This window comes from Carya illinoinensis, chromosome 11 (genome assembly GCF_018687715.1).
Source record: "Carya illinoinensis cultivar Pawnee chromosome 11, C.illinoinensisPawnee_v1, whole genome shotgun sequence".
In the NCBI taxonomy this organism is placed as follows: Eukaryota; Viridiplantae; Streptophyta; class Magnoliopsida; order Fagales; family Juglandaceae; genus Carya; species Carya illinoinensis.
The window spans coordinates 30818759-30829850 of NC_056762.1; the positions used below are offsets into that span (position 1 = coordinate 30818759).

Below are 11092 nucleotides of genomic sequence, written 5' to 3' on the forward strand. Positions count from 1 at the left end.
ATCTTAATTGTTGGCTAAAGATAAGTCTTAATTGATGGCTTTAATGGTCTTAATTAATGACTATGTATGGCTATACAAATAAGTTCATACATAACACTAATCTTGTTTTTATATTTTTTGAGTGATGCTACACCTATCGAGGGGATCCACCCAAACTGCTTACCGAATGTGCAATTTCTATTTTGTTTTTTTAAACATCTTTTTAAATCCCTTAAAACATTTTTTTTTAAATTACAAATTCTTTAAGAAATACTTCACAAATTAGTACAATTCCAAATAGTCTCGTTTGGTTATACAGTTCAAATAAAATAAGATATTTTGTTAAAAATTAATTAAAAAATTATTATAATATAATTTTTTAATATTAATTTTGTTTTAAGATTTAAAAAAGTTGAATTATTGATTATATTGTATAAAAATTTAAAAAAATTGTAATGATTATATATAATCAAAACAGCCCTAAATCTCTCTTTGGGTCCTCCAAGGAAAAATATCCTCTCCATTTCATTTATCAATGTAATCAATCCAGAAATACCATGAGAAACTCTAGCTAAGCATTTACATCCATGGTGTAGCATAAAGTCCAGAAATAACATTCATTAGGGTTTGCATGTTGGGGCGCCTGTGCACCCACGTAATCAAAACCTAGAATAAAGAAATAGGCTGGCTATTCTTTACAGTTTCCTGGAGCTTTGAAATGTAAAGTGCTGGAAGATTCGCCTTAACTAACCTTTTGTTAGTTGCAACTACAACGTCGCAGATGTAAACCGTTCTCATATTGTCATAATAACGAAAGCAATAATGATAATCGATCTTGTTTAATTGGCCTTACCCTTTCCCTTGTTTTAAGCTTTGACTGTTTTCTTTGGCATTCCAAAGTTTAAATGATGATCATGATAATGGTATTTCCATTTCCACATACCACCCAACGGCTAACAGATCCTAGACTCTTATCTTAAACTGGGGAGGGGACCTGCCAACAGAGAGGCACATAGTTGAATGACCCGAGGGTGGTTCCGTACAAGACATCCAGCCGAAGCACTAGATGGAGCGTGGGAAAGGCATTTACCCTTTCAACAGCGTTTAGAAGACAAGAAAACCCAAAGAATAAAGAAATTAATTATAAAAAGGAAAAAGGACAATAACCCAAGAAGCTGAAACACATCCTCAAGACGCCCAAACACACTTACAGGAGAACAAACACCCCACCCAACATAAACCACCAAATGTGATAAGCACCAGCACATCTGCTCAACCACCAATCAAATGCTCTTCTGATTAAGCCGCCAGTACTATGATCACAATGAGAAGCACAATCCCAAATATCACCAAGAGCAAGCACGCCTGCACACAAAAAATAAAAATAAAAAAATTAGCATGCCTCGTTCTGACACTGAGTGTCAACAAGGATCCCTTTTAGCTGAGCCAGAGAACAAGCAACCCTTGTGAAGTAGTGATGTTAATGTGCATGTATATGGAAACTGAAAATCAAATGCACTCTAGGGTCAATGATACACCAAGAGAACTACATGCACACAGCAGCAGCAGCAAAAGCCTAGATTGTCATCCCTAAATCTAAAACCATTTGGCCACCCTAATCTTAAATCTGGTATTTAGAATTGCTTTCAGATTTGTGCTATATAAAACTTTAAGCAGTCATTTTCTCTCCGTACATTGGCGATTCTCTCTTGGAAAAAAAAAAAACTCCATCGCTGTTACTATCTTAGGGATGTTAATGGTGAGGAAGTAACGTTCTTTTAGCTTGAATGGCTTTTGTGAGAGAACTTGTCATAGAATCAAAGTTGTTCATCCTTGCTAAGGATGGAAGACAGCTGCGTATCATTGAGAGAGGGTGGAAGAATGAGCAGGAGGTATGGATGGATGAGAACTCGGTCCAGTGGCTTAGAAAGGCTTTGGAAGTATGTTTAAATGGTGAGCAAAAAGAAGTTTAAAGCACCATCAGGGAGGGGCAGCGCAGATTACTTGCACAGAGATGCTCCAATGGAAGGGGTCGGTTTGTAGTGGTGTCGGTGTTTCGGGAGGGTGGAAGGAAAAATTCCATTATCATACCCGAAGGGGAAAGGAGTAGAGGATGGAGGAAAATGAGGGAAGTGTTGGGGGAGTCAGTTCAGGAAGGAAGAGGAAGGGTTGCTGCCATGCATGTTGGAGAGCAGCCATGGAAGGAGGAAGAGCTGAGGACATACAAGGAGGTTCTGACCCGAGATGGGAGGAGGGATGGTGGGGAAAATTCTGACGGGCTAAGGTCTCGAGCTCCTCATGGAGTACGATTCACGGTAGCTGACAGGATAGGTGAAAGAGGTGTGGGCTGGAGGATCGAAGAAATGCAGAGGCAGATATGGCAACTGCAAAGAGAGATGTCCGAAATGAGGAAGATGGTCGGGAGTTATAAGGAAAGGGAGGATGATCTGGGAGGGAAAAGGCCGGGCCAAGACCAGAGGCCCAATAACAAAGGGAAGGGCATTTTAATAGCTTCTGAATGGAAGCAGATTTCGGGCCACAATAGGCCACGTGACCAAGCCACGTGACCAGGCCCAGGCCCAGGACCAGGCCCTGAGAGCAGCCGGGCAAGCTGCAAGGAAAGGCTAGCTGCATGGGCCGATCCAGGGCCCAACAAAAGACACGGGTGTCCAGCCCAGTGTCCTCGGGCCCGGGTCCAGGGCTCTCGTGCCCATGTCCAGCCCCCTTAGGGCTCGCACGGCAGAGCCAGTTTCGACGGAGGAGCAACGGCGACTGGTACCGGTGCCGAGGTTGACGCCGGAGGGACAGACACCGCCGACGACTACGGTAGACCTCTCCGATGACGGTCCGCCGGTGTGGGGTGGCCGGAAAAATGAGATAGAAGAGAAAAGGACTTCGCCGAGAGCAGCAGGAGTGTTTCTGCCGCCGGAAAAGGGACAGACTTTGCCGATGGTAGGTCTGGAGGCGTCGGAAGTGGTGGAGAACCTCTCCAATTAGAGTTTGGGGGCATTAGGAGCGCCGGCAGAGGTGGATGAGCCTCTTCTAAACTCAGACAGTGTGTATTCTCATGGTTTTCGAGAGGAAATGATTTCAAGGCCATTACAGGACTGTTTAGAATTTATGGGGGTGGAAGATCTGTCGCTGGTTGAGGACACTTCACGTAGAGAAGAAAATCAGGGGGGGAGGCAGACTTGTACGCACATTCAGAAGAAGAAATTGCTTTTGAACAAGGAGTGGTTGCAGTGCAGGTAGAAGAGCGAGAACCAATACCTCTAAACTTCATGTGTCCAGTGCAGCCTAAGATTTCAGATTGGGTGTTCAATACGGTAAAGGATATTCAGAACTTGGTGGGATTGAGATGTGAAGGCTATGAGGAGCAATTTATGGCCTTACTTACAGTAATCGAAACAGGCCATCAAGAATATAAGAAAGTAGAATCAAAAAAGCAAAGAGAGCTGAGGAGGTTGAATTGGTCTATGAATTCGGAGGGGAGTGCAAGCAAGGACAGGTCTAAAGGGAAAGGTTTGGCACATTCCAAGTGAAACCAAAAATTGTATCGTGGAATGTCCGTGGGTTGAACGAGGTTAGCAAGCGTCTACAAATTAGACATTTGTTACAGGAGTGGAAGGCGTACATAGTGTGTTTACCCATTGAAGGTTAACTTGCAAAAAGGTTAACTTGCAAAAATTAGAGATGATACCCATTGGAGGAGTTCGGCGTATTAGACAGTTGGCTAGTATTTTGGGCTATACGACAGCGGTTTTACCCATGACATATTTGGGGCTTCCGTTAGGGGCGGTTTTGAGAGCGACTCCAATATGGGATTCAGTTATAGAGAAAGTGGAAAGTCGTCTAGCCGGTTGGAAGAGATTATACTTGTCAAAAGGCGGAAGGATTACACTGATCAAGAGTACTCTATCGAATTTACCTACCTATTTCTTGTCATTGTTCCCTATTCTAGCAAAGGTGGCAATCCGACTGGAGAAACTTCAAAGGGATTTTTTGTGGGGTGGATTGGGAGAGGAACACAAATTTCATTTGGTTAAGTGCGAAAAGGTATGCAACCCTATCTCGAACGGGGGTTTGGGTATTAGAAATATGAAAACCTTCAATCGGGCGTTGCTAGGTAAATGGTTGTGGCGGTATCATAAGGAACCCGAATCCCTTTGGAAGACAGTAATAGAGAGCAAATATGGGGAATTATGGGGGGGGGGGGGGGGGGGGGGTTGGTGCACAAAAGAAGTGAGAGGAGCAAACGGAGTGGGTTTGTAGAAACATATAAGAAGAGGGTGGGAGGTGTTCTCACGCCATACCCGCTTTCGTCTAGGAGAAGGAGACCGCATAAAGTTCTGGTATGACACATGGTGCAACCATGTTGCTCTAAAGGAATCTTTTCCTACACTATTTAGAGTAGCAAGAGATACTAAAGCCTCGGTAGCAGAAGTAAGGGTAAGATCTGGGGAGCAAATCCAATGGAACATCAACTTTAGTAGGGCAGCACAAGATTGGGAGATGAGCAGTTTTAAAGCTTTTTATAGCCTTCTGTATTCAAGTGAAGCGAGTATTTCACAGGATAGTCTATGGTGGATAACTGCAGCCAAAGGCATTTTTTTGGTGCGCTCTTTTTATAAGGCTCTTATTCAAGAGACACCTGCCCAGTTCCCTTGGAGAAAGTTATGGAGACATAAGGCGCCTCCCAAAGCTGCGTTTTTTGTGTGGACAGCATCCCTTGGCAAGATTCTTACTACTGATAACTTGAGGAAGCGTAGGGTGATCATCGTAGATTGGTGTTGTATGTGTAGGAAGGGGGGCGAATCGGTGGATAATCTCTTAATACATTGCGAGATAGCAAGAGGGTTATGGAATGAGGTGCTGGGCAGAATTGACTTCGCTTGGGTTATGCCTGAGAAGGTGGCAGGAGTAGTGGCTAGCTGGACAAATATGAGAGGCAATCAACAGATAAGAGAGGTGTGGAAGATGATACCCATATGCATCATGTGGTGTTTATGGCAAGAATGCAATGCAAGGACCTTTGAAGACAAAGAGAGATCGATGGAGGAATTGAAAGTTTTCTTTTTTAGAACTCTTTGTATTTGGACCATAGCGGTTGACTTTAATGGCCTAGAGCTACATGATTTTCTGATGTCCATCGCCCATACGTAGCGTTGGAAACTATACTTTGTACTAGGCAATTGCCTATTCTTTTGATAATATAATTTATTTACTTATAAAAAAAAGAATTGCTTTCAGACAAGGCCATCATAAAACAAGTATAATGGGAAACATTTAAATTGGATGGTCCCAGCAAAGGATGCATGCGCCATGCAGTCATGGAGATCAATACTGTCATTTTGTCCAAATAAATAAAATAGTATCATAAATTACCAGAGACGAATTTGATCTTTGGGTCTTTGAGGCTTTCACAAGTTGAGAGTTCCCTTGTGAAGTTGCAGCTTGAGCACCCTCAATATTGGAGCCAATATCATCTACAAAAACAATACGCATCAAATGTGAAAGCATGAGTCAAACAAAAAATACTGGTGACTTCTAGGGATAAGCCAGGTGACTTACCAATCATAGCTCCTTGCTCATGGACCAGCACGGCAAGATCTTTGAAGATCTCGTTCACTTCACCAATTTGCTGCTGGATTTCTTGTATACCTTGTTCCCTTTCCTCAATTATAGCTTCATTGAAGGCGATCTCATTGTCCAACAGCAAGACCTCCTGTCTGCAGCAAATCATTTAGAGGTTGAGAGTATGCAATCATTTAGGATGCAATTCATGCAACTAGTTAAACCAATACCTAAAAGCAATCCAACTAAAGTTGATCTACAAAGAGCATTCCCCATCTATATTAAATAAAATCAAGACACAGAGCAGAGCAGTAAAGGGATAAATATGGGGAAGATGTAATGGCCCTTGTAATGAGGTTTCAACAGCAGTGTTCTGGCATTAAATATGCAACACTTTTAGAAAAAGGAAAAGAAGTGTATTCTTTCAAATGTTACTTCAATTTCTTCCCATATAAAGATTCTAAATATCTGATGGAAATGGGAAAATATATATATATTCGATGAAATACTCAACTTTTCTTATATTTAGGCAATTAGACAGACCTCTCATGATTTCGAGAACTACACTGTAGTCCACAGTAGAGGATCCTATCAACAGAAAATATGCGCTCATGATCCTGCCCTTCATTTAGACTAGAATATGATATTATCCAAGTTTAGGTAGATATGGTATAACTTTGCAACTTCACGTTTGAGGCATTAATTTAAACAAGGACAAGGACAAAGATTAACAAAGATATGTCTATATTTAATCACTAAACTGGGAGAGAAACCAAAACCAACACATTCTGGTTTAAAATCCAAATAAAGCCATAGGTTCTGAAAATCAATAAAAATATAATATAATACATAACAAAAAACCTCATCTCAGGAAAGCAGACCAGAATATGAATTTTAACAGATCTTTTAGACAAATAGAAAAGGACCAAATGAATGACAAACAAAAAAACTATCAGATTAACAAAATTCACCTTCTAGATTCCACTAGAAGAGCACGCTGTTCTGGATTCTTATCTGAACTTACATCTATCTCGCTGGCTTTGTAGCTGCAGGAAGCATGAATGACCAAAGTGTAAATTATGAGAACACACACACAAGACAACAACAAATCAATAGAAACAAAAGACCACTTCTTGCAAGCATGCATGAACAAATGCACTGTTGTTAAAGGAAGGAATGAACAAGAATTAATATTTAACAGGGCTGCAAGTTTACATGTCTTTACTTTCGACATCATTTACCTAGAAGGAAGAACTGCTTGGGGAACGAAAGGAGTATATGCTGTTTCCCGCTCAGCCGCAAGCCGTTGAGCCTTCTGAAATTCTTTCAGCACAGCTTGAAAGTCTTTTGCAAGTTTAGCATCAGCAACTTTTTTGCTGGCCTGAATTAAAATGGGAAACATCATTAAAATCTCATAATCATAATTGTTTGATGGTTGGAAAGCTGGAGATCTTGCAGCTTTTCACCGATGTGTCATGGCCCTAGAAATTGCTTGCACCCAATAGTTCAATCTTATACTTTAGGATAGCAAACCCCCCCAAGACCAAGGCCCTTACCACTTGAGCCAACCCCAAGTGGTTCACTCTCAAAATCAGAATTAAAAGGCAAAATAAAGCAAAGGTAACATAGTAAAATTCTAAAAGCATTTGGTTCTGATTTTAGCACCACACAAGTGTGCTTATAAACATCCATTGAACCTCCAATCTCACATCCATCACCATAAAACTAACAACCAGTCAACCATACGCATATGCTCAACTAACCAGGTTTATGGAACTCCCATCAACCCATGAGATGCTCAGTGTAATAGTATTGGCTTCAAACTTCTTCAATACACGGCCACACCATCACACAAAACCCATGGTCAACCACAGTCAAAATTTTTTATATTATTTTATAACTAATAATTCTTCTTCTTTTTTATAATTAATAAGAGATTTTATTACCAAGAATAGGCACAACCTAAGTACACAGGAAGTATACAAAGGAAATACCTACTACACTCTAGAAGCAGGAAAAAGACTCAAACAGATTCAGTACATTATCATCATCCCTTACAAAAATCCTAGCCCACAAACACAAAGTAGAAAAGAAAAAATTCCGAAGTTCTCCGAGAGAATGCTCTGTCTTCAAAACATCTTCCATTCCTTTCTAGCCAAATACACCACATTAAACACAAAGGAATCATATTCCATCTGGCAGCTACACATTTCCTTCCCTCAAAACCTCTCCAACATGCAAGAAGATCTACAACTTCCTTTGGCATCACCCAATATAAACTTGTACAACTCAAAACCTCATACCATAAAGATTTTGCCACCTCACAATGAAGAAAGACGATTTACAAGTTCACCATCCTTCTTGCACATGACACACCAATCAGCAACGCACATACCACGTTTTCTAAGGTTATCCGTGGTCAAAACTTTCCCTAGAGCAACCACCCAACTGAAAAACGCCACCTTAGTAGGAACCTTCACTCTCCAAATGGTTTTCCAAGAGAAAGCACAACCAGAATGACAAGTCAGAACCTTATAAAAGGAACTAACAGAAAACCTGGACTTTCCAGCATGGTCCCACAGTAAACTGTCCTCTCTTCCCTACATCACTTTTGAATTATAATTTCTTCCCAAAAAATCAGAAACATCATTCACTTCCCAGTCATTTACCTCTCTGATAAAATCAATATTCCACAGGGTTTGCTAAAAGAATTGAGAAAATTTATCGCAATTTATTATGGGGAGGTATGGGAGAGGAGAAAAAGTTCCGTTTGGTTAGTTGGGAACAAGGTTTGTCAACCAATTTCCTGTCGAGGATTGGGGGTGAGAAACTTGAGGATGTTTAACAAAGCACGTCTTGGGAAATGGCTTTGGAGATATCATGAGAGAGATGCTTTATAAAAGAATGTTGTTGCAGTAAAATATGGGAGTGGGTGGTGTTTGGGACTGTTGTCAAATACGCTTCTTAATTGCTTAAATGAAGGACAAGGATGGTTTCATCATTATTTATGATAAGAACGCAGGTATGTGCTGGAAAGAATGAGAGGTAGAGAGAGATTTGAATTATAAACTACTTACAGTGACTTCTACATTATGATCTATTTCACTAGCTTGTTTAAGTTTAGCTGACGTATCCTTCACCAATTGCCCAATATGTAGCCTCGTCTTGTGCCTGTAAGTTAAAAAGATAGATTTTTCAGATAAGTAAGTTAAAAAGATAGATATGAGGACAACTAAGATCGAAATTCATCATTTAATGATTTTTTTGAGAAATATCAAGACAATGATTTTGTTACAGTATCATTTCCAAATAACAGAAAGAAGTTTCCCTAACATACATTACCTCAAAATTCCAACAATACAATACTTCCCAGGTTGACCCCAACACCAGCACTTAACAAAAACTAAAAATAAACCAGCATAACCCTCACAACCAAGGCTTTATACAAGTATTGCCCACGAGAGCAATGGACTTACAAAAGGAAATCCTAAACCCGTGATTATGCATTCCGGGGCCTTGAAATTATAGATCATAGCCAGTTAAATTACTTAAATCGCAAGATCAAGAATTGCCTCCCAAACATATTCCTGGAGACCAAAACTCGAACACAAGAAATCAATTCAATGAAACCACACCCAAATTCCCATAGAATCCAACCAACACATATGATTAATACGTTACATATGCATAAAGTAAACGCAAGAAAATAACCCTACAATCTTTCCCAGGAAAATCCATACGAGAAAACGGAGATAATGGAACTCACAGCTTGTCGCGGAGCTCGGGCGTGTCCTTCGGGGTGCCGAGCGTGTTGACGAGCCTCTGAAACGTGGAAACGGCGGTGTTGATCTGGAAGATCCCGGAGGCAACGGCTTGAGTGGAGTCCTGCTTGCCATTGATGCGGTCTCGCCTCAAAGTGAAGGGGCGGCCAGCCTCGAGATCCTGGAAGCTCATTATTATCGAAACCCAACCCTAACTTTCTCGAGAAAATCAAAGGGAATTTTCCTGGGAAAAAGGATCGGAATTCGGTTTTTGGATACAGTGATCCGGGTAATACTGACCGGGTAAGGAGATAATTAGATTTAAGGGAGCTGAGGACGAAGCAGAGATTTGGGGCGAGAGAGAGAGAGAGAGAGAGAGAGAGAAGGATTCGATGGTAGATGCTAGAGAGAGGCTGATTCAGAGAGACCTAAACAATTAGGTGAAGTGGTTTTTTTAGTTGTTTATATGATCTTTCCCGGCACGTCGTTATGGACCCGTCCAAATGGACACGTGGATTCTTATTCTGTTGAATTGTCACGCACGGACTCCAAATTTGATTCCCAGTACTTAAATTTTATGAGAATATTTAAAATTGAAAAATAAGACTATCCGTAAAATAGAAACACAACTTCTTTTTATTTACACAATTTCTATACATTATAGTTTTTTTAATTCTTTTTAATTTTTTTCTTTTATCAAATATTTAATATATGGATAATGAATATAAGAATTTAATTAATTTAAGAAAAATAAATTTAAAAAAATTTGAATTTTTTTTTTTTAAAAATTAGAAAAATATGATGTGTGGAGATTGAGAGGTTGTGTAGCATTACTCTTAAAATAAGTGACTAGTAGTGTATTTTTTTTTATTTTTTAAAAATGTTTAAAGATATTTAAAAGAAAAAAGTAAATAAAATATAATTTGCACTATGGACATACCAAGTGGGCAAACTTGGGTGACATAGTAGCACTACCTTTTAGATTTTTTTGAGGTAAAAGCATAGATGATTTTCATTCAGGAAATATAGTTATGGCTATCAGGCACTATATCAGAGAGAATACAAGGAGCAATACAAGCTTTGTCAATAACTTATGTGTCTCGCTTTCCAACCTCTCTTGCTAACTTATGTGCTACATAGTTGATGTCTCATTTGACATATTGAATCTTCCAGTGAACAACAGCCATCAACTGATGAAACTCATTTTGCCATCTTGGAGAGCCTGAGAGGAAGCTGCTTGAACAACACCATAGAGTCGCCTTCAAAAACCAATGAGTTCAGGCCAAATTCCTTACAGAATGTGGCAGCCACAAATAGACCTTAAGCTTCTGCTATAGATGGTTCAACATGGTAATGCATGGGTTTCATCAAGCTAGCCAGAACAACACCATGAGAGTCTCTAATTATAACCCCAATTCCAATCGTGTTTAAACTTTTTTGTACAGCCACATCCTAATTGATCTTCAGCCAATTTTTAATTGGGGCTTGCTAATGTAATGGATCAAAGGAAGGGAATGGTCGAGTACTGGGAAACAATGACTATATAGCTTCAATATAATTAGCTTAATCTTGCACTGCTTTATTGTAGATAGAAGAAGGGGCCAAAAAACTACCCTTATGGTGAAAAGAGTTCATTCTGAACCAAAGCAATCAAGATATGATGGCAAAAAGGACCGGATCATGTCACCCCATTCTACTGCACATCTGAGCAAAGATTTCCCCAAAATCAATTGTGGTAATGGAAGCTTTCTGAAAAAGTTTTCCTCCTAATAACCAAG

At 39.9% G+C, this 11092-nt stretch overlaps 1 protein-coding gene across 1 annotated transcript; it reads right to left on the minus strand.

Annotated features, from left to right (window-relative positions):
* Positions 1 to 799: 799 nt before the first annotated feature.
* Positions 800 to 9753, minus strand: LOC122281897 (syntaxin-22-like). Its single transcript, XM_043093759.1, has 7 exons — positions 9320 to 9753; positions 8631 to 8724; positions 6795 to 6934; positions 6525 to 6599; positions 5551 to 5708; positions 5365 to 5465; positions 800 to 1344 (listed from the first exon to the last, which is right to left on the minus strand). The coding sequence occupies exons 1-7, from the start codon at positions 9505 to 9507 to the stop codon at positions 1279 to 1281; spliced, it is 822 nt and encodes a 273-aa protein (XP_042949693.1). The 5' UTR covers positions 9508 to 9753; the 3' UTR covers positions 800 to 1278.
* Positions 9754 to 11092: the final 1339 nt, after the last annotated feature.

Coding starts and splice junctions, on each gene's coding strand:
- LOC122281897 (XM_043093759.1), bottom strand. CDS start 9,507: ATGAGCTTCCAGGATCTCGAGGCTGGCCGCCCCTTCACTTTGAGGCGA. Junction 6,935..8,630: donor ATCATAATGTAGAAGTCACT/GTAAGTAGTTTA, acceptor ATTTTAATTCAG/GCCAGCAAAAAAGTTGCTGA. Junction 5,466..5,550: donor TGAGCAAGGAGCTATGATTG/GTAAGTCACCTG, acceptor TTGTTTTTGTAG/ATGATATTGGCTCCAATATT.